Raw genomic sequence first — 24,908 nt, 5'->3', positions numbered from 1 at the left:
TTTTCCCCCTGTCCTCTGAACTGAGAGGCTGCACGCTGCCTCAGCTACCTCTCTAATCCATCATTGCCTTTTTCCATTTCCACCTCAGTTCTACAGAGGCCCGCACTCTTGACCAAGAGGGAAAACAGATTGAAATGGAAACAGAGTTGCTTTATCGAAAGCAGACGTTTGGCCTGAAGCTACAGGCAAAAATTGTGATTTATCATTCGATAAAATGGGCAGAATTAGGCTCATTTGCTTAATGATATCTAACATGTTCTCCACAATACAGCAACATGGAGACTGGCATTATATCTCAAGGTTTAAGGTTCCTTTAAGACACTGCATCTAATCCCCAACTGTTGGACGTGGGATCAAATTCTCAAAAATTAATTTCACATTAGAGAGGAGAAGCGGTGGGATTTGAACAAGACAATAAAACGAAAAGGTGGTAATTCATCTGAACGTGTGTGGAATTTTTAAAAGAAGTTCATAACCACCGACTTGGCCAAAGCAAAAGCAAATTAATTTGGCTATTTCTGTGCTCTCTGAAGGACGTGACCAAGAAATGCAGCCTTCAAGGTGGTGAGGATCTGCTCTTTGCGCCACAGCATGCACAGTTATATATTAGCCAGGGAAATATATTTTAAAAATGCAGTGACAGTTATCATATTATGATATCTGCTAAAAAGACCTGGAAGGAAATAATTCAAACAGCTCTCCATCGTCTCCACTCAAGCAATATCTGCCACTGATGAACACTGAAATGGTTAATTCTCGGTGTCATGGATTTCCATGCAGTCATATTCTGATTTCCTTCCTCAATATTGTGCTGTAATAGGAAAAAGCTGCATCCCAGCTACACTGAGTGCATTTGGGGCCACTGAATTACTGCTGCAGTGCAGACATTCTGTGGAGTTATGACAGTCTCAGTACCTGAGAGCGATTCTGACACGATTTCGGAGCAGTCTTATCTTGTAGGGTTGTTTTACTTTGTTTTCTTGCCTTTGAAAATTATGGTTTTGTTGTCATGGCCACACTTTTACATGTACATCGATGGAGTTAAAGCCAAGCATGATAAAACTGGGCAGATGGCTGCAGCTCCAGATTCCTACGGGTACCTACTGCACCTTTTATCTTGGTGGGATGTTTTTTACTGCAGTCTGTCTCCGCAGATCAGCTAAATTTCTGCATTTTGTTTGTTCAAAGTAGACAATAAGCTCTATTTTCATTACTGAGAAACAAATCTGTCATCTTTGCTCCTTTTAGTCCTCCTATTTGTGGTGGCAGTACATTTTAAACACATACTCTAATCCCATACTTATGTAATATCATCCTAACCCAACTAAATGACTCACTTAAATCTCCAAATCCAATAATATTCTCACAGCACTGCAGCTAAAGATCTCTGAATGCAGCAAACTGTTACATCAGCTCGGACATCTTTTTAGTCAGTAGCTTGCTGCCCTCTGCTGGCAGCAAAGAACAGGTGCAATTCTGATTACCACAAGTGTCCAACAAGGAAAAGTATGAGAATTTCTACAGGTTCAATGCAAAAAACGGGCATCAATGGAAATTTCAAGTTCCACTTAATGCACATTTGCCACATGAGGTAAATCTAACAATTCTATGTATTGCAGCTTAAAACAGGAGAGTGATGTGCACAGGTCCAGCACATTCAGAGTAAACTCCAACCACGCACAGGTTGGCAACATTTTGGGGCATGCAGCACAGCATGCTATTTCCCTATAAAGCAACTGACCCATTTCAGTGCGTCACATAGACAGCGGGGATTTGTAAAGAGCTCGCTTGTAGCAGACGTCTGTCCCGGAGACACAACATGGGGGCTTGTGTATTTCTAGAAACAACCGCTTTATTGAGCGTGTTCATTTTCCCTCAGACTGCCTGAAAATCCAGAGGGTACCATTGCCACCTGGCAGGTTTATGGTGTGATCATCGGCATGCTGAGAGGTTATTCTGGGTAACACGGGGGGATAATGTTATTAGTTCGAGATGCCAGCTAATGAGAAGAACACCTACAAGAAGAACATATGCTAAGAGAGGCTCAAAATCCAAAACAACTGTTGTTAAATCTCTGTTACCTGGTGACTCATAAATCTGTTTTTATGCGTGCATTAAAAAAGCAAGAAAAAAATGGGAAAAAAGAAGGAAAATTCATTTCTGCTAGGCTATTATAAAAAGTCATTATGTATCTTTGTGTCATACACTCCACAGCTTTTTAAAAACTTACAGTGGCCTGAAAATACAGCCCACACTCAGGGACAGCAGCGCCTTTTCAGCAAAAAAATGAGCAGCGATTGCAATGAAAGCGTAATTCTTATGTGGCCAACAGAAACACCTGGGTCCTGGTGTGGCTCCAGCTGTGTTTGTCAGCTCGCGTGTTATTAGATAGATTCAAAAGTTAACTGTAAGGTAAAGCAGGGGAAAGAAACCACAGTGATTATGAGATGTAGAAACTGCACCTGCCCCACTGGCTGCAATCTAATCAATACAACTACAAAGAAAAAAACACTCTTTTTATGACAAAAGGTGAAATTTCACTGTTGCTTCTGTGATTCCTGAGGAAAAAAACCAAAACAAAAACAGCTGTTTTATAGACCTTCTGTTATTGTTTTACCCCTGCAGAAAAATGTTTACTGCAGATGCCATTTAGGAGTCCCTGCTGGGATATTCATGACTGTTTAATAGCATGCTAAATCACACCCAAACACAACCCATTTATCTTAACAACTGGCAAATCATACAAGTGCAGGAGACCACCTGTCTATTACCAAATGCTTTAACGGCAACGCTTGTCATGTCAATGAAATATAGTGCAATCATGGGAACTTCAGAAGTGTAAAAATAAATGAGAAACAGATAAGATTATAAAAAAGCCACATCAATGTGCCTGCATACTGGTGCTAAAAGCGCATAAAGGAAACCCTGAAAAAAAAATTGATTTACATGTTATTAATAAAAATATCTCCAAATATCAGCGAGCAAAACATAAAAAGCAGAATAAAAGACGCCATGATGGATCACCAAAAACATTTCTTGTAACTAGGTCAGTAAAAAATCGATCATTTGTATGCAGATAAAACTAAAGCCAGAGCAAAAATGCATCACAGCAAGGATCACATGTGGTGGCTAAATGTATGCTCTGCTGCAACTGGCCTTTACAAAAAGACAGCTCAGTGTTTTTTCTCTGCACTTTAGTTTCAGTTTCAGTGGCAAAAAACAAAAACAACTGTAGCTATGAATCCAGTTGTGCATATATGGCTGTAGTAAATATGCTTGACCTGAGAAGTAATCAAGAGAGGGCTCGACTGTGACTTGCGGTGTTCAAATCATAAATCCTGGCGTCTCTATTGGAGGTGGGAATCGCCAGACACCCCATGAAACAATATTATCACAATACTTTTTTACATTTTGCAATAAGCATGAGTATAGCTTTAACATATACTGGAATTTATCACCTTTTTTTAACTGCAAATTATGTCCTCAAAGTTAAACTTCATTAGTATCTGTTTTATCCAGTAAGATAAAATTATCTCACTTCAATTAAGTGTTTTTGTTGTTGTTGCAAAATGAGCCTGTCTAAGAGTCTAAGAGTGTGTAAGAGTGTCAGTCTGATAGTAGTCTGCGATTGAATGGGGTCAAGTTGGCAATTACATGCAGTCTGTTTCAGATAACACAATATTACTATTGATAAATCAACAAAAATCACATATCTGTTGCTGCCTACATAGACAGATATTTACATTTAATAGAAACTGTCAGCAACGTTCCTGTTCTATAGGAATATAACCAGAATACAGCAGCTAATTGAGTCGAGTCTCCTCAAGTTGTGCTCATTGACAAAGGCTCTTTCAGACTCGTGTGTCTGCACTTATAAATTAGACAGCAATATTTGCAAACCTATGAGATTTTCTCTGATAGTGATTGCAGCCAGTCCAAGTCCGACTGCAGCTGCTTGCAAAAAGGTTGCCTCCTATCAGGCGACCTCTTGTTTAAAGTATTCCCATTATTTTAATTTATCTAGTAAGATATTGATATTTGGTTTCTCTGCATCGATACGATATCTCCACACAAAACTTTGTAATAAGTTGAGAGGTTAATGGATCAGATCCACAAGGCTTTACAACGTTTTGCTCCAGTTCTTCTTTTCAAAGCTCAATTTAACAGTACATGCAGTGAGTGTATAGGGTTACTGTTAAATCTAATCACATAAGTGAAATCAGCCTTATTATACATTTTCCAGTTCTTTAGTTGCTCACATTGTACAACAATGTTCTCTAGTAGAAACTGATATTTCCTTGACCTCCCAGTTACGGTAAAAACTTTGGGAATCGGAAGTAACTCATAATACGGGACAATCACAGTAAGTTGGCCATGGTAACAATGGGATAGTATAGAGATTTTGCACTACTCAGCCAACTATATCAGATGTTAGCCTGTTGATAATTTACATCTACATATGAGGAAATTACATTGTACAGATTAAAATTCTGTAATTTTCCTTTGTAATGCTGAAATCTGAATGCAATCCTGAATAAAACTGTTTCTGTATATTGCTCCTGTGGTCACTAAAACTTTCATGGAAAAATACTTGATTAGTTAGTAGCTGCACCTTTAAAGCAATAAACACAAGTAGAATAAATTCTACTGAATTCATACTGCCCATACATAATAAAGTCCATCTTATTCTTCTAGAGGTGGGAATCACCAAACACACATATCAAATTTTTAACATTTTTCAAAATGCTTAGAATTACAGTAACAAATACTGCAATTTATCACCTTTTTTAAGTTATGTCCTACAAAGTTAAACTTAGTCAGTATCTTTAAAAATAAACTTATTTCCTTTTAGTTGTGTTTTTTTTCCCCGCTGCAAAATGAGACTGCCATCAATGTTGCCATAAGTCAGAGTCACTCTCCTATCAGTCTGCTATCAGTCTGCAACTGAAGGGAGTCAAGTTTGCAATTACATGCAATCTGTTTCAGATAATATAGCAATAACCTCTGATAAATCGTCAAAAATGACACATATGTTGCTGTCTACGTAGACAGATGACAGACTGATGACAACATGTTGGCAATCTGTCTGCATTTATTAATTAGAGACCAACTATTTGCAAACCTCTGAGAGTGATTGCAGTCAGTCCGAGTCAGACTGCAACTGTTTGCAGAAAGTTTGCTTCTTATCTGGGGAGATAAGTGCTCTTATTTGTAGTATTCTGAAAGTTTTTTAATTTATTTAATTTTTGAAATATTGCTATTTTGTGTCCCTGTATCAATACAACATTGTCCAAGAAAATATCGTATTACTAAGCAGTATCGATTTTTTCCCCACCCTTATTATTCACTGAATGGGAATTGATTCCTGATCTTTCCAAACTTACAAATCTGTGCTTTTTGTACCTTGAGGGTTTGGCGAGGCCCAGGTGATGATGCGCCGCACCAGGCAGCAGTTGAGCAGGACTTTCCTGGAGAAGCCGTAGTCTTTGCGGAAATGCTGCAGGTCGCCCCTCATCTGGTTTGTCTTACTTGGCGTAAACATGGCTGGAGACTCGCTACTGTGAAATATAGCGTGCAGTTATTTGCAAGGACAACGACCAACAACTACAAGCACTTTCATAACCCTAAATGCACAGCATTATGAGAGTGCAGTAAACATAATTCGACTGCATATTAAAAACAAGAGACGCTGGTCTTCATTGCCTCCGGTAAAGATTCAAACATGAATAGCTGCAGCCACTACACCATGCAATGCAAACTGTCACAAAGCAACACACCTGAATAGATATGCTAATTTGGAATCTCTTTTTGCCCCCAGTTATGCGCAGCTATAATGATATGCGAGACATTTCCACATGCCCTTTTTCAGTAGCCAAAAAAAGCTTGTCTCATATCCTTTGAGCTGTGGGTTTAAGAAGATAGGAAATTTGTCCACCTATTGTGGCTAAAAGTAAATAAACTGAGCAGATTGTCTGAGCATTAAGCACCTGCAATGACAGTTTGCCTTTGCCGCTACACTGTAAGTACAATTCCCCTTAAGGTCCCATTTCAAGAGCAAAACTTTCAGACATCAACAGATCACAGGTCATTCAGCTACTCTAACCGCAAGGTCTGTTTTAAGGTTGGATGTCATTCATTGCACAGAAAATAGAGGTGCACTGCGCAGACTAACTGCTATCAATTGTTCCTTTGGGCATCATCTTACCTTCCAGGCTAAAACTCGATGTGGCTGCTCTCTCCGGTTCCTCAGTCTGCAAGTGATCCTCAGGTTTCACACAAGCACTTTCCCTTTCCTGAGCTGATCAACAGAGTGTGAAAGGAAGGAGGAGGAGAAAGAAGCGGCAAGCGAGGACCGCTCAGTGAAGAAGACCCAGTGAATGAATAGCAGGGGAAGAGAGAGAGAGAGAGAGATGGAGGGAGGGAGGTAGAGAGAAAATACTCCATAGCAATCTGGCTTTTACTTCAAGTTTGGACCAAGTATGTGCAGGTTTATTCAAGAAGAAGAGGAAAAGAGTCCAAGCTGCGGGTAGCTGTTTGCAGTGGACCCTCTTTGATCATCCTACCTCATCCTCTTCAAACACATGAAAGCTGTGATACACACACACACACACAAACACACACACACACACACACACACACACACACACACACACACACACACACACACACACACACACACACACACACACACACAACCTCATCTATACAAAGTGCACAAAGTGCAGAAAGTCATGAGTTTCACTTGAATGTCAACCAGTTACTTTAAGAATTAAAGTTAGCACCAAAGGAAAAGTCCTGCAGTCACCAAAACTGTTCAGACAATTTTTTAAAAATCTTAACCTTGTGACAACCTTTGTGCAAGAGAGTGCCACTATGTACCTGCTAAGACCTTCTCCGAGGAACATAAATGCTAGAGACAAAAGTTATAGCGTTTCATTAAGCACTACATAGTTCAATTATCAGTTGGACCACCTCAGCTATACTGACTCCTGTTGCCATGATGATGTCACTACCATGATATGTTTTTCCTACTGCAGGTTCAGCATCAGCTGTACTGACACTTTACTGATCAATTGCCACACAGACAGAGTTGATAATCAACATAAGCAGAGCTGATAATAACTGAACAGATGATAGCAGCAGGATAAATAAAATCATATCAATATCCCTCGTTATTTATGTCTGCATCTTGCATGACTGGGACACAATCTGGTTCTTCATAAAGAACCAGATTGCTAAAATCAGTGTTGCCAGGACCAGATCTTGCAATGGTGACACACACAGCATTCAGAGGTGAAAACGATACCAGCTCTGCTATCACAGCTAAGGATGCAAGTAACTTTTAAACCCCATAAAAAACTTGCTAAACCTGCATGTTTGTACTCAAGTGTTTAAGCATCATTACACAAACTTTCCCCAGACAACCATGGATTTATTACCAGGATCTCAGAATGCAGAATTTTGTCAGCACTCAACATACACCTTGTGTTTATCTTACAAGACTCTAAATGTCACTCATTTCTGTGACTCATGCGCTAATCATTTTGGCCATTTTCCAAATGAGCTTAAGTTTACATTTAAATGCACATAATATTAATTTCTGCATAGTGATATATGGTTGTGCTTACAGGGAGACAGCAATGCTTAATCTAATTGCTTCCCCTGAGATGTTCGAGACATATTTTGTACCTGAGGAGACAGAGGGGGGCCCGGGACAGAGAACTGGGAAAGGAGCCACGCTCTCCCAGCAGGCCGAGACGCACCGATGATTGAAATGAGAGAACAGATTGGTCGCTATGTTGCGGCATGTTATGCATGCATGGATATACATTCTGTGGGAGCACTTGTTAGGTGAGCACATTCTGAGGGACGTCCAAATCCTGAGGGAGAAGGCTTGAAAGGTTTGTCCCTATGCTGAATAATTTATACTCAAGGAGCTATTGATATTCAACACTGCCTTAGTTGAGTATGAGTCAACTCCAAGAGCAGGCATGGTTGAATTTTTGTATCGTCATGTTTCAAATTGAGACATAATGAGACACAAATATAGAAAAAACAGTGGACTAATATACTGCTCCGTAACCATCCAGAGGAGCTATGCAATGTCCAGATTCCAGCAATAATCTGCGAGATTTTACTCAATTACAAGTCTTCAGCTGTTCTTCTACGTTATGAAAAATATTTTGTCTGTCTGATTGTGGCACACCCATTCAGTGCAGCACATAAATCACAGCCAAGCAAAAAGAATACAAATGTGCGTGTAAGTGGAAGATGGGTGGAGTACTGCTCCTACCTCATCCTCTCAGTTATGATTATCTGTCCTGCTCCCGCCACCCCACGAAAAAAACTGAAATACAATCCACATGCATTGGCTGCTGAATGCCTTTAAGGTACTACGTGGTTTTGTAGGAGATATAAGACTGAGTCTGTGAATGCCTTAAATCTTTATTGTTCCTTGATTACAGACACACATCGGTAATGTCAGAAGCAATTTGTGATAATGTATTATAAAAAATCAATTCAGAGAGCAGCTCAAGTGGAGTGGATTTAACGTTACACCATATGTGTGTGTGTGTGTGTGTTTGACACCTAGGCTTTATCATCTAAGCTTGTCACTAACTGCAGCCTGCAGGATGTTTTGGAAGACTAAGCCTCGCCCAGTTTTGCACAAAAAACACATTAGATACTGTTTTTATTATAAGCAGAATAAGCAGTAACTTTAAGTGTATGTTTATCCATTTGCTTTCCTTCTCAAAGACCAGAGAGTGAGACATGTACTTGACCAACTAGCCAACAGAAATGGCCGTGTGTCTACATGTTCTGTGGCCCTCATTATTAAGTTGAGCAGACTAAAAAAACGCCTGACTCAAAACTCAGGAGTCGATCCACTTTCACAGAGTTTGCACTGCTTGCGAATATTTTACCTCAGTATTCTGCAGTCTGGCAGCCAAAATCAAAGCAATACTTTTGCTACAGATTAACAAAGTCATAATTATCCCTGATTTTAGTTCATAAATCTCTAACGATTTGGAAACTGCCACACCGGCTTTCTTGTTCTTGTTACACAGGAAAGTACAGAGAGGTGGCTCAACGCAGGAAGTTGTCTTATTGGTGACTTTTACATCTACTTCAGACCCAGCTTTGTAACTTCACGTAGTCTGCCACTTCATGGTTGAGTTGCTGTGGTTTCCAAACACTTCCACTTTGCAATAATCCCACTCACAGCTAATCGTTGAATATCTTTGAGAGAAGAAATTTTACAAACTGTCTTGTTCTAACAGTACCACACTCAAATTCAGTGAGCTCTTTAGAAGCATTCATGACAATCTGTGAAGGCAGACTGCATGAATTACAGAAAATTACATACTACATGATATAATAATTTATCTACCAAAAATTAACCCAAAATGCTTCAGCAGTAAGTGAAAAACTAAGAGCACCCTTATGTCTTTCCCAGGAATTAATAGGTTAAGTAGCAGCCAGGCGCTAATAATCATATACACTCCAATAACTGATCATCAATAAGTGTAAGCACTTCTAAAAAAGCAGAAGTTTTTGTAGTTTCCTGGTGTCTATAATAGGGCTGCCACGATTAGTCGACTAGTCATGATTACGTCGACGACTGATTTAATAGTCGACGCATCGTTTGAAGCTTTGTAAGATCACAAAAGACGCAGGTAGTAGGATTTAAGAGTGTAATAACGGACTGAAACAGAAGATGGCAGCACTGCATGTACAAGGATGCCAGCTGCCGTTAAACCCCGAAGAAGAAGAAGCTGTGTCCCAGAATTCATAGCGCAGCCCAGCTCAGTTTCCAACAATGGCGGCAGCTAGTTAGTTTTAATATTACTCTTATTATTCTTTCTGGGTCACAAAATAAACGTTTAACATATTTAAGTCCATCATTCTGCAGTGAGAAAGTTTCTTCCCCTCACATTCAAGACAGCCGTCAATCTTCCCAGAGTCCCAGAAAATTCACCCCAGCGTCAGGCCATGCAATGCTCACAGACTGAAAAAACCCAAGAGTTACATCTCTGTTAAATGTTAACAGAGCGGCACTTGTTTGGAAGGATTGTCCGGAGAAAACCAACTCTCCCTAAAAACAACATGACGGCACAGCTTAGGTTTGAAAAAGTTGAAAAAGTTGCATTTGAACAAACCACAAGACTTCTAGAACAATCTCCACCAAGCTGGAGATCTCTGACCACAATGCACAGCACCACGCCAGTTAGTAGATGCACATGTGGTATCAAACTCCTGCGTCTTTCTCACGTTATCGCAACCCCATCACCATTTTACAGCTGAGGGGTAAAACCTCACTTTGAAAGACTGTGACACACACCTGGTACTAAAAATTGTTAAGTTAACAAGGTAAAAGCAAAAGAGGTCTATGGCTTTATTACACAGCTACTCCTCCTCAAAATTCAACATTCTGGCAGTTACACGTGTTTCTGTTCTCTGTGTTCTGCTTCACCATGTTCAGTTTGAAATAATGGACACATTAAAGCACCAAGTCTCATCTTAGGCTCATCTTCCTCTAATTGTTTCTGGCAGATGTTTTAACACGCAAAACAGCTCACCCATGAGCTGATGGGGTGATGGGATTTAACAAGGAACGATAAAGACACTCTATTTTTGCATCAGGCACTATTTTCTGTGAGTCATTTAAAAATGAAATTTTGTTCTTTAGTAAAAAAAACAGTTTAGTTCAAATTAAAATCCCCTTACTTTTCATTGTAGAGTTGTCTGTGTTTCTGTAACTACTGCAAAACAAAAGCTCACTTTGGGTAAACAGGTAGAACTTCCTACACCTTTATGTGAGGTTTTAAGAGGGAATCTTGCTTTTTAAGTCCAAATGTTGCAGGTGACTTTGGAAAAGCTAAAGACTTACTAAAAACCCAGCTCGGTGTGAAATGATCGAAGACACACATCGGAGGAAAAAAGGAGTCATTTGAACCAAGCCCAACATTATTATAAAATCTTGCAAGGATAATGCAACGCCCCATTACAGAAGCCATTACCCAAATGGAAACACTATCCAACAATATGAGCAACATATTATTAAATCTTTTATTTTCTTGAATGTTCCCCAACACAGTACTAAACACTGTCCACTAATTGTCTTCACTGCTCAAGTAAGTGTAAATGCTCCAGGTTAGGGCAGATGAGTGAAGTTGATTTAACATAGACTATAGCCAACGTTAAATCTATGCTATAAGTTTTACCAGATCTGCCTGTTTGTCTCATATTAAGGTTATGAGAATGGGTGAAAGCCAAAGTCTGTTTGTTGTTGGGAATTTTTTAAGTTTGTCCTTTCAACACCTTTTGGCTATATTTTTTCCCTGCAGTACTCCTGATGCAAGTGAACTACTGCTTATTAGCTGGTTAGGCGAGTCTGTTTATATGAATATGCTACAATTACTCTCTAAGGACGTTGCCATACCTACTGTATAGTTTGTTTACTCTGGTCTGAATCGGTTGATGAGTTTGGAAACTTTTCCCCACGGTTTGCTTTGTATTCACACATAGAGAGATTTATTTCAAACCAATAGTGAGAACATTACATTGTAGGATTTCAAAAATTTATTGAATTATTGCCTCATCCATGCCCACACAAGGTAAAACTTTAAAAGCATACAAACACATACACAGAGACACACACACACATACACAAAACAGCTGCAGCCACTGCAGGAACTCTGTAAAAAATGCTGTCACAGGTTGGAGCCATAAACCAGGGAGCTCATTATTCTCTGGTGCAATAGCTTGAAATGAGCTGCTACCTCCTTTGCCATCTCCCAAGCCGTTCCAATGTTATGGTGGTCAGAACCCCTGTAGCTCAGTGTTACCGTGTTGGCTGGTAGTCACAGTGAGACACACTGAGCAGAGTGCTTCGAGGCTGGATGACTTTCTGCCTCCCTTCAGCACGCATAGACACGTACATTTTGTCTTCCCAATTTTTCACACACCGACCACGACCTTGTCCTCCAAAGTGGCAGCTAAAATTAGCACAATGCAAGTGGGAAACAGCCCTGTGGATTAAACAAACTGCAATGCAGTACTTAAAGATGCGAGCCACACTGAAGGCTGATCTCAGTGAAGTCACATCTACTTTCTTGCTTGTTCTGAAACCCGAGAGCTCCATAATGGTATCTTTGCGGAAACGGCTGTTGTTAACTTATTTACTTAAGCTGACCTGAAACTGATCCAATCACTTCTTGAACCATGGCTGTGTAATCTGATCAGAGGTAAGGTGAAGACTACAAGAACCAAAGATCGGTGTCAGATGGGGGGAAAAAGCAAACGTTGAAGCAAGGGAAGCTTTTTTTCCTGGTTCGGTAAGAGTCTCCGGTTACTCCAGAATGCAGCTGGTTTATTCACATGAACCTTCAGCAGCTTTGGCTGCAAAGGCTAATTGAAAGGTCACATAAGATAATGAAAAAAGGGTTGACATACCCACCTAACAAGCTTGCTGATACAATTATCTGTCAATCACAGCATTTTCTCATTATTATGTTTCAATTACATACCCGCACTATTATGCAACTGTTGTGTAATTAGGTGTTGAGCACTTTTATACACTGGGTAATTGACAAAGCTCTTAGGAGAGGGCCCCTCAGCGTAATGAAAATGAATGGGGCGAACAGTCCATCGGCTCACATTTGCCTGATCTCTCTCACTCTTGCTCGCTCTTTCATCGTTAAATGAACTGCAGCGAGATGTCCCACATAGTTTAAAAACAATGAAAAAAATCAAACGAGAAAAATCGGAGAAACTCAACACACACACAACACGCAGTGCCAAGAAAAAGCTATAGACACACATCTTTGAATATGCACACTTTCAAACAGGCACCCACAAACACACCCCCAGATATACGCCTCAAACCTTTCACCACCGCCCTGCCCTCTGTGGGTGTGTGCAGTTTCCTCTGTCAAAGTGTTGGAATGCCTCCATAAATTATTCAGCCGCAGCGCCTGCTATCTGAAGATAACAGAGAGTCTTTATCGGTCAGCGTGTACAGAGACACTGCGCTGGTGACTATACAAGCACCCAGAGGGATTTGGGGCACGTTCTGTGTAAGGATGCGTGTCACTGTGGCAGTCAAGCATATAAAAGAATATAGCCTATCTGCAGGTTTATGTAGTAAGGTCACTTTCATTGTCTCCAGGGATGCGCTTGATTTTCAGCTCATCAAACAAGGAGCAATTTGTTTGCCACTGCACAACGAATGTTCTCTTATCGGGATAGTTGCCTGTCATCTATACTTGTTTTATGGATTAGCACAATGGCGGTAGTTGCAGCTCCCAAAATGTGGAACAATTTGCCTTTGCACACTAAACAGGGCTCTTCTCTGTCTGTTTAAAATTGGCCTCTGACACCGTTTATTTTATTTTATCAATTGTATTTTTTAAAAATTGTGCAGCTTTTGTACAATGTATAGCACTTTGGTCCATTGTGGATTTTTTTCCATGCTTTACAAACAAAGCTGGTATGATATTGCAGTTAGCAAAATAACTAACAATGAGTACATTCACTGACTAATGATACTAAAAAATAAGTCATAGAGTTGGTTTATTTTATTTTTTCTGCACCAAACTCTGCATACAGGGAGTGCAGAATTATTAGGGAAATGAGTATTTTGTCCACATCATCCTCTTCATGCATGTTGTCTTGCTCCAAGTTGTTTTTGTTTTGTTTTTGAATGTCAGAAATGTATATTTGTGAATGTGGAGATGTTATATTGGTTTCACTGGTAAAAATAAATAATTGAAATGGGTATATATTTGTTTTTTGTTAAGTTGCCTAATAATTATGCACAGTAATAGTCACCTGCACACACAGATATCCCCCTAAAATAGCTACAACTAAAAACAAACTAAAAACTACTTCCAAAAACATTCAGCTTTGATATTAATGAGTTTTTTGGGTTCATTGAGAACATGGTTGTTGTTCAATAATAACATTATCCCTCAAAAATACAACTTGCCTAATAATTCTGCACTCCCTGTAAAATCAACTGATAAGAAAAAAATTCTAATATTTTAGCAAAAATACTACAGATTCACTCTTTCCTGTGTCATCTCATTTTTATTTTTCCTTTCTGTGGTAATAATGAATTCTATAATGATGCTCAAAATGACACAAAGCTACTAACATTTGTAGGCTGTGGGTAATTTAGAAGGGTATTTCTCACTATTCACTAATATTTCATAAGGATGCCGGAAAAAACTTCCCAAGGGAGGGAAGCACAACAAACAAACAGTTAGAGAGAAGTGGGATGCATCTGTCCATCCATGCATCCATTTTCTTACTGCTTATCCAATTAAGGGGTGGTGGGGGAGCTGGACAGTACAGCCTGGACAGGCTGCCAATCCATGAAAGAAAGATAGAAAAGAAAAAAAATGCACTTGTATTTTGGACAACAGTTGAGGCTTAGTTCACAAGCTGTTCTTAAACGTGATTAACAATTAACTGGCAGAATAATCAATACCTAAATCACTTAGTAGCACCAGCATTAAAAGCAGCTTTATGCCTAAGTATGGCAACCTAAACCCAGTCTGTTTGTTTTTCAAAGTACGATAAGCAAGCATGCCCAAACTAGACTTTAGCACAATTATTTCATACTGTCATCTTGACTTATGGGCACCTTTTCTCTGAATGGCCACTAGGTGTCATCCTTGCACACTGCATGGATGCTGCAACTACCATACAGCTGGCCAATTCTTTCCATCACTTTCAAGGTTGAGTGTTGGTTGACAGAACGCTGCAAAAGATCTACTAATAATCACTTAAACAAATAATGATAAGCCCATTAGCAGTCATTGTCATTCCATGCAGAGTGCTGCAGTCTATTCTCAGTTCCATGCTAATTATCAAGATGGACCCAGGCTGGCATATGGCACATATCAGTATGCTTTGCATGTCATAATCTCCCACTGGAATGACAGATATGTTTAGTATTTTGCTGTTGTGAGAGTCTATATTAAGTGCTGGCAATACCCTGTAGGACATGGACTTTTGAAGAAACTAAATCCCAGAATAGAGCCCCCCTACTCCCCTCCCTATTGGGATGAGAAGAAAGACAGACGGACCCTCCAGTTGGCCACTCATGCCGGGCCTGCCTCCACATATGGCCTGTATGATGTTCAGCCCTGACACCATTTCATCAAGGAGTCTTTGGAAAAACTTGTTCTCCCAGACATACGGCGGATCCTTTAAGGGGTATTTTTATGATTTGCTTTTATTTTCAGTGTCTCGTAGTGGAGAGTAATGTTGGGGGCGTGAGATACAATACATTTCACCAGCTGAAAATGAACTTAGAAGCACATAGTGATGGACTGTTTCTGTGTTTCTTGTGTAATAATTCAGTGGTAAATATAAATCGACACTCATTTACGCAGATATGATTTAAAGTGCTCGGAAATCTTGCCGTAAGGAACAAAGATACATCAGCTGATATTAGTCATTTGCTAATATATCGGCATCAGCATTTACAGCAGCCGATAAATGAAAGATTTTTTAAATTTAGAAGAAAAGAAGAGACAAGGGAAACGCCTTTAACCACATTGTGTGTGCTGCAACTTCCCTGTTGGCAACCTTTGTTTGGGCAGAACAAAAATGAGTAATCCACAACTCCATGTGACAAGAAAATTATTTAAATTCACAAAATCAGTATCTTGTAATCCTATATCAGTCAGGCGCTATTATGGGATCACAGCAAAATAATTTCTGGACAAAATACAGGATTTTCTTTCTTTGTTTGTTTGCTTGCTGGTTGTTATAAGAAAGGCCCTGGGATCAGCAATGTAAACTATGAAATACATTACTATAAAAAGTCACCTTGCACCTATACAAACAACAGTTTCATTTATAAAAAAAGAGGTTTCCAAAGCAGTCCGAAAGTTTAATTGGAAAGGTAAAAGGTGACCATGGTTTCTTTTTTCCCTAGGAATGCAGTTCTTCCGCAGTGTGACCTTGGCACTAACAAACAAAGGCACGTTTGCAAGCTGAGGCCAAGCATTTCCCACCCAGTTGGAACCGGCTGTTTGGCGCACTATCCAAAGAAGTCCAATAGAATGAATGCGCGGCATAAACAAGCCTGTGGGTGGACACATAAACACAAAACACAGTCTAATTCTTTCAGCTTCCAGCAGTCATATACAAGCACCTTATGTTCCTCCGTCCCAAAAGCAGTAACCCACAGAAATGGTACAGCGACCCTCCTTCGGCGTGCCAGTCAGTCGCACTATGTGGGTTCACACTTCACTGTGTTGTGTTGCCTCTCCTTTTCCGAACCCTGCATTCTCACCACACCCTCTTTTCTTTTTGACTTTTCCTTCCCTCATTCTTGTCTGGCCTGTGTCCCAAGGCAGATGGTCCATGCAAGCAGATGCTCCCCCCCCAGTCCATGTGAAGGAAAAACAAAGCCTGGATGCAAAGCAAACAAAATCTGCTTGAGGGTGCCCATGAGATAAGGAGGGAGGTTCATTGTACAATTAATCCTAGATGTAACCACGGGTCTCCTTTTTATCGACAGGTAGAGAGGACACACGCGGGTGATTACAAAAACGAAACCTATCGACAACAAAGCCTTCTTTTGCCGTGATGATGATAAGTACACTTAACTCCACAGCAGTTGGTATGCCTCCGACTGTTTAACAAGTCAAACTGTCCAATTATGAATCTATTTACATAATTAATATAAAACCTGACAAACAGATCCAAAATTCTGATGATCCCCACTGCCAAATGATGGCAGATTTATCACGGTGAAGAGGCACAAAGCTAGAGCGAGCAAAGTCACACAATTACATCTGCAATTTTCCTGATTAAAAAAAGCCCAAACACCTGCAGATGCTTCCAGGAACGTGTCTCGAAGCTGCCACTTAAAAACATTACGTGGTTAATTCTGAATCTCATTAATTGGCCTTTAAATAGTTTTATTTGCATAATCTCCACGTCACACTTTGAGATCATCAAGGACAATGTAAATTGGTCTAATAACAAATCAAACAACTGGTGGTTTGAGGTAACAAAAAGAAGAAAAAAACAGAAGAGACTTTTATGTGATCCTTTACTGCATACTGTCAAAACACTCCTGTGAAATGCTGAATCATTCCGCCCTGCTGTCTGACAGATTTGGAGCAGTTTCCTCTTCAATCTGTACCTTTGCTTCACTGTGATCTCAGGACCCCTGACTGCCAGATGCTTGGAAAGTACACACATGCACACAACATGTGGTCAATTCTCAACTCCATAAGTGCTCAAAGCTGAAGTCTGAACACACACACACACAAAACTATCTGTATGTATTATTAGTGTTACAGAGCCAATAAAGGGGAAGTAAAAATACAGCAGATCAAGCTGATGTTCAGTCAGTAAAACGTACCTAAGCAGTAATAATTTTCCTCTCATTTTTATAGCATAAACATTTTGAATACAGCACTTAAGTGTTTTAAAAAAAACATCAACTTAAACATTACCTGACCAATTCCTGACTAACTGCTAACCTCAGTGCGATTTATAAAGTTGCCCACATGTAGACCAAAATTGTGAATGACAACAGGGGTGTGCTGTCACTATAGTCATGACTTGTTACATCTGCTGACTAACAAAGGTCTTACAAATGTGTTAGCTGATGCATGGCGTAGGTAAAATGCAAGCTTAATCAAATGCAAATCAGAGTAAACGAAGCATTGATTCAACACTTTTGTGGTGCTGCTTTACTGCTAATATGAAAAGACGGCGTTTAGAAAAACTCCACAGTGCACTCCCAAAGGTTTAGGTGCAAGAGAAGGAGCTGGCCGTGGTGCTGAAAGCAACTCAGTCAGAACAATACGCCTCGCGGGGCTGCGCTTCATATACCGCCGTTTTTTGAAACTCTGGGAATCTGCACTAAAGGAGAGAAATGTCTAGGGGAGCCGTTGGCAGGCACCGACAGAAGTTGTAATGGTGATCTGAGAGAGCTCCGAGGCACTGATGCAAAGAATCACTGCACCAAGGAAGCAGCTCTTGGGAGGATCAACTCATGGCTGGGCGGTGTAGCATATTTATGGCTGATTGTTATATTTTAAGATTTCCTTGGGGCACCACCATAATGTGGTATCCCATTGGGATTTAAAAAAAAAGTAGTGATGGCTTTAGTGACTGGAGTTAAGGGAAAGGGAAGAGCTGAGGAAAAATAAGCGCCATAGGGGACAGAATGTGGATTCTCTCTGTGACAGTCAAGTGATTTCTGATGCAAGCTTGTAGCAAATGTCTACATGTTTCAGCCCCTTCCAGTCCCTCCCACACACACAGACTGACCCTATAGTTCTAATTAAATCTAAATTGCCTTAAATACCAAGCAAAAGGGTCAGAAGTGGCGACTACAGTAAATCAGAGAGGCTTAGAGTCAGCTGCAAAGGCAAGCTATAGTCAGATTCAAACTCCCACAGGCCTCATTAACTTAAGATAAACAACATATCCTGCAAAGGTTTATGGTACACCTGATATAGCCTCTCCTACACCCTGAGGTCTCTGTTAGTGTCTGTGGCACAGGGAGCACATGCAAACTCCTCAAAGAATGGCCCCAGATGGCAGATTCAAACAAAGGACAGCAAAAAATGCTAATCGCTCCACAGTCTCATGTCCCTGTGTTGGTGTCGTTCCTGGATCATCATAATTAACGTTGGTGCAGGTTCAACATAACAAGCGGCTGATCACAGTATTGTGATGTCATAGTTTTGCAATGTAGAAACACCAACTCCAAAATCATAACCCCGTAACCCCAATTACATCCCCCAACCCCAACCATAATCCTAATGCCACTTAGTGCACATTGGTAGGGTTTTTTTCTACATCACAAATCTATGACATGATAACAGTCTGGTCTCTGCAGTGGTGAACCTGGATCAACAATAATTATGATCAAGGAACAACACCAACACGGGGGATATCACACACACCCTAACCACCTCACACCCACACTAAGCAAGCAAGTCATCAATTGCTAGGGGAGTCTCGGACATGGCACTCTATTACTAGCCAAACCTCAGCCACACAAACCACAACAATCAAAGTTTAAACATAAACCATAACTGAAAAAAAAAGATTACAGTATTATGTAATTTTTAAGCTAAAGATTCAACCTTAAACAGTCCTGAGTCTTTGAGCACAGTCCTGATGAATACTTGGAAAAAAAATCATAAATATATTATGACTGAAAAGTATATAGGCAAAAAAAATGACTAGCACAATAAGGTATCTCATTTAAATGAGATTTAAAATATCCTTCAATCACATAACATAAAGCATAATGTGTTTACATTCCAATGCAGCCAACAGACCGTTTTCACAGCAGCCATTTTTGGCAATAAGGTAAACACAGGTGTTACTAATGATGTTACCGAAGGCACTGTTCTGTTTAGCTACAGAGCCCTAATCAATGTGATTACTTACACCTGTGCTCAGCTATTATTTCATGTCAAAATGGCTGCTATGAAAAAGCTCTTTATACTGTAACTGCAACAGAAGACAACTGGGACCTGCCACAGTCTTCACTTTCACCAGCCTGATTGTCACAGTGCTTTTGTTAAAAGACAACATGACCTCATTAGTTGTTCTAAGTTTTATTCCTCACCAGTGGTTGTTTAAGCAGCTACACACAGTATTGTTTCCCACCTCTATACACCCTCCCGCTTATGGGCTAATACCTGAAAATCTAAACCTCCAGATAGCAGTACAGCGTTTGCTGGATGTGTTATGCTCCTCAGCAGCTCAAATCTGTTTAAAACCTTAAAGGTATGACTCACGTCTTTAACAAAAGGATAATTAGGAGTCAATTAGGCGTGCAAACAAACATTAACCCGTGTCAGGAATGATGAGAAGTTAACTGCTCCTTTTGGCTCTAAGAGAGGCAGTGAACGGCCTAAGGGGAAACCTACGGACTATAACTGAGTGATCATTATTCTGGATGCCAGCCAAGTACTGTGCAGGAGAGAGAGGTGGAGGAACCCAGGAGAGGGTTTGTGCTACTGAACCCATTATGGTCTTTTTTTATGGCTACATAAATTCTATTGCCACAAGTTTTGAGTATGCACAGTGTAGGGTACAGCTGCAGATTAAAAAAAAAAAAAGAAGCCTATCACAAACAACTTAAAGTCAAAGAAGGAAAACCACAGGTGTCTTAATGAAGACTGGATTCTGTTAAGGTGAGGTCCTGCTAAAGGGTATGCTGATTCACTGTCACTGTCATCAGTTTTCTACGATTCTCCATTAATGAATAATGACAAATGTAATATAATTATTGAAAAATATAAACATAAATATTTTTTTTAAAGGAAGTGACGTATTTTGTGACATTTTAACGACCAATTGCCAAAAAACTAATAATTTAAATCTAGGTGAAACTGCACAGTAAAAACATGCGATGACAAACTAATGAAAGCTGTCAAAGAAATGGTCACCCAAACAATATCTGTCTTTCAAAAGAAGGCAAAAGTCCTGGCATGGCTCTGGTTACAAACAACGAAAAATATGCTAAGCATTAAAAAACATGCAAGCTAAAAAATTAGCATGGGAGTAATTTAATGTTGCCTTTGAAAACATATTAACCGAGAACCCACTGCACTACTAATATTAGTCACTTCATTGTAACTTTTCCCTTTGGCAGTGCATTTGGTCTTATCTTTAGCCCAAAAAGGCTCTAAAGTTGTGTTTTTTACCAAAGTAAGACGTCCGCTTTGCCTAATTAAAGAGTATCCCTGTGTCCTCCACCTGTAATAACAGCTTTAAGGCACGCTGTAAAAGGTATTTTCACCAGGAAGCGAGGCAACATTAAATTTCCACTCTTCCACTTGGCTTCTTTTGCATATATATTTTCCACACGAGAGACCGAGCAAAAGACACCTTATAAATCACTCTGTTATCGGCGCACGAGCCAAAACATGCCATCACTGTCCTACCAGTTGAAGAAACAGCGGCGTCCACGCGGGCGGATACGGTCTCCACTCTTTTTGCGTCCATTGTTTCTTCCCAAAGATGGAGGTTTTTTTATTAATATTATTGTTGTTGATCACAGGAGCTCGTCCTCGCTGACTTGTACGCGGCTGGGTCTACTTGCGTGCTTCTCATTCAACTCCCAAGTTTCGCTGTGTGTGTGAGAGGCGTTCTGCGCTGAGTGGATGCTCGTGCACAGTTGTTTGGCGGGAACGAGCTTAGGTGGGTGGTAAGTGATGATGGTGATGGTATATAGGGAGCTCTGTTTGTTAGTCAGGGGTTTCATTGTTTCTGGAAGGTTAATCGATTAATTCCAGTTATTTACTGGACATATTCACGGATTCATCTTTATACAAGCAGTGTTAGCCACTGCAGATACAATCAATCTGTGTCTCTAAGGCATTATATAACTACCTGAGTAGGGGATCCAGTTCCCCATTTTCTGGGAAAAACTGTATGTTCCTCCTCAGTGAGCCCTTTAACATAGATAGATGCAGCACTGAAAGCCAGTTTTAGTTGCAAAACGATGCATTTCTTACAACTCCATTTCCCCCAAAATATTAGGTGGTGTGTAAAATCCAATGATTTGCACATCTCAAATCTCAATATTTTATTCACAATAGAACATAGAACACATATCAAATGTTTCAGCTGTGAAAATGTAACATTTTCAGAAAGAAATTAGGTCTCAACACGTCTCAAAAAAAAATGGGGGCCACGTTTGCCACTGCTGGACATTTAGGTGAGGAATGTTGTCCCATTCCTGACTGATTCGCAACAGTCCTGGTTTGTATTTTTCATTTCCTGATTCCCCAAATGTTTGTTGAAATGTCTTCACCGCAGACAGGCCTTTCCAGATGTTCAGGCTACCAGTTCCATAGGCACTAATGCACCTCCATACCGTCAGAGATGCAGGCTTTTGAAATGAGTGCTGATAACATGCTCGATGCTTCCCTTCCTCTTTAGTCTGGAGGACACAATGTCCTTGTTTTCTAAAAAGAATTTAACATCACCACAGAAAAGTTTTACACTTCGGCTTTGGGCTTTGAACCAGAGAAGACAGCAGCATTACTGAATCATGTTCACACATGGCGTTTTCTTGGCATGATACAACTTTAACCTGCATTTATGGATGGCATCGCAACTTTTTTGGAACTGGGTTTATAGTTTTTTAGTTTGGTCCATTATCTACCATTGCCCAACACCTTTACTTTTGCTTCTTCTATCCATGAGGCCAGATGACACACACCAATTAGTCAAACTGCAAGAAGGTCTTAAAGGCATAAATAGCCAATGACCTCTAATTTCCTGCTTCTACATTCAGATAAAACTAAGGTCATCGTACTTGTCTCTAAAAATTCGAGAAAAATTAGTTTTACTCTCTGCATTACCTTGGCATCCAAAAACACCGTGAGAAATCTTGGGGTAGTTTTTGACCAGTATGTGTCCTTCAATGCAAATATTAAACTGCTCCATCCTCTTTCGCTTATCCTTATCAGGGTCGTGGAGTCTCTCCCAGCTACCATAGCTACCATCTTCCCTGTTAGATCCTTTTCCTCAAATACAAGGTCAGTAACAAATGAACTTTATTCAGTCTTATCTGACAAACCCCATAGTGCCAGGACCCATCAGAGCACTTGGCTCTTAGATTGTTGGCTACTTGGTTGGTAGGGTTTTTAAAACTAGAATGGGAGGACGAGTTTTCAGGTTGCAGGCTTGTTTTCCATGGAACCAGCTCCCAGTTTGGATTCAGAAGACAGACACCCTCTTTACTTTTAAGATTAGGTTTAAAACTTAATATATTAATGATGCACTGAGTGCTTCTTCTTCACTCACTATGTCCTTACAAACGACTCTGCATGTCATCATTAGTTATTATTAATCTCTGGCTGTCCTGTCGCCCCTCCCCCCTTCCTGAGTCTGGTTCTGCTGAAGGTTTCTTCCTGTCAAAAGGGAGTTTTTCCTTTCCACTGTCGCCAAGTGCTTGCTCATACGGGGGTCGTCTGATTGCTGGGATTTTCTCTGTAATATTGTATGGTCTTTACAATATAAAGCACAACAAGGTGACTGTTGTTTTGATGTGGTATTATATAAATAAATTGAATTAAATTTGAAAAGGTGAACTTAAAACAAGGATGCATGTACCATTTTTAGAATACCCCCCGCCTTCCTTGGTACCACATTTAAAAACAGTTCTGAAAATCCCCTTGGGTCTGGGTAACACTTTTAACAAATACAGTCTGAGGCTGTTTATGTGCTGTTACATCATAATATTGTCCTCTTTCACAGAGCCAGATCCATAAATAAAGGGATTTCCAGTTTTGGATAGAGGGACTTGGCTGACCTCAGTTTCATCTAACATATTTTGAATCTTCTGGAATGCTGTCTGCAAGCCAGGCCTTATCACCCAACACATCCCTGACCTCTTCTGGATTAACAAGCGCGAGTCCCTGCAGCCAACAAGTTTAACAAATCCTACCCCAGAAGAGTGGCCGAGGCATTAACGCCTGTGGTTTTGCAGTGGTATTCAGTCCCATTTGGGTATATTATTGTGGTGTCCACATACCTTTTCTTTGAGACAGCTCTTTAGGAATGCACTTTGCCATAATCCACAGTTGTATGCTGAATTTATGGCGCCTCTGCTACAGTGTGGTTTGTTTGGCACGCCATAGGCTACATTAAACTTTTACATTGTGGTTCAGTGACCACGAGGGGTCTTTAATAACAGTGTTTTCATCATAAATCGCTTCACTTTCCCAACTTGCCACAAACAGTTTAGACAGTTATATAACTCTGCTGAAGCCAAAACACTTCGGGAAGCTGCCTGATAAAAAACACAACAACAAAAAATGGGGTCTGCAGATAAATGCGCCCACCCGCACGCGCACAGAGCACTTGACGGGAATCACATACACTCACACACACTCACAAACAAAACCACAGTGCAGACAACATATCAGTTTTTAGACAGACGACTATGTCCAGAAAGAAATAAAGTGGAGATTTTCCACACGTACTGTTGCCACACAATGAAACGGCCCCACTACAGCTGACAGTAAAGCCCACAGTGAAAGATAAGCCAGGCTGCTTCTTAGCAAGTCAAGTCAGCTGTCAGCTTTTTTGAAGATTAGAACATTTTTAACAACGCTGCGCATCTGTTTCATGGCAGCTAAAACTGAGCAATTCCAAGTGATTTTTTGTTTTGTTTTGCTAAACACACTCTCAGTTCAGTTAAACACAACTGACAGCGTCAGACAAATCACCAAACAGGAGGCCATTTGCTCAGCAGGTATCATGGGAAATTGCTGACATTTCTCACAGCAAGAGCTTCATCCTTAAATGACTTTGATGCCTCTGTTGGATAACGTAACTTTAAACCTTGGCATATCAGATATTTTTAGACATATTTATTTCTGGCATATACATGAAACACATTCAGATGATGCGTATGTATGCACCTGGTGCTCAGTTGGTCCACATACTTGACGTGAATTTCAGCAGATTTATTCTTCTTAAACTTCCAGCTTCCTGAGTGATTCATCAAGGCATAGCCTATTGTTCATCAAGGTGAAAGGTGCACACTCGACTGCAGTTTGCTTCAAGTTTTCTGTTTTATGCCCTGTGAGCATTTTTCTATCCAAAACATTTAATCATGACTCTAAAAAACACTTCGAGATACAGCCCAGCCTGCCTCACTTCAACAAATACTTTTAATAAAAGCTGAAACAGTGTGACAACAACATGTGTACAGAGTAATTATGACGGAAAATTGACTAATAATTGGCTTATAAATGTAACTTTTTATTTGAAACATTGTTTTTCAAATGTTACACAGGCTCACTTTGGCCAGTGCTTCCTGAAAAGTTAAGATGATTGCTGGACCTCTGCAAAAGTCTGATTTCTTTGTGTTTTGCAAGGAAAATGGG

At 40.1% G+C, this 24,908-nt stretch overlaps 1 protein-coding gene across 2 annotated transcripts in view; it reads right to left on the bottom strand.

Annotated features, from left to right (window-relative positions):
• Window positions 1-21,149, bottom strand: part of kcnip4a (potassium voltage-gated channel interacting protein 4a) — a 158,753-nt gene extending 137,604 nt beyond the window's left edge. Inside the window, exons 1-2 of one of the 2 annotated variants that reach the window (XM_026161857.2) lie at window positions 6,206-6,379; window positions 5,404-5,558 (exon numbers count right to left, since the gene is read on the bottom strand). In XM_026161857.2, the coding sequence (XP_026017642.1) occupies window positions 5,404-5,542 (139 nt within the window). In that variant the 5' untranslated portion in view covers window positions 5,543-5,558; window positions 6,206-6,379. Of the gene's footprint in view, window positions 1-5,403; window positions 5,559-6,205; window positions 6,380-20,948 lie in introns of those variants that run through there. The other variant, XM_026161863.2, reaches the window with a different exon arrangement.
• Between the last annotated feature and the right edge of the window lie 3,759 nt (window positions 21,150-24,908).

The sequence above is a fragment of the Astatotilapia calliptera genome, chromosome 3 (genome assembly GCF_964374335.1).
Source record: "Astatotilapia calliptera chromosome 3, fAstCal68.1, whole genome shotgun sequence".
Lineage (NCBI taxonomy): Eukaryota > Metazoa > Chordata > Actinopteri > Cichliformes > Cichlidae > Astatotilapia > Astatotilapia calliptera.
The sequence above is the reverse complement of the archived record's forward strand: the minus strand, read 5'-3'. Positions and strand labels throughout refer to the sequence as shown.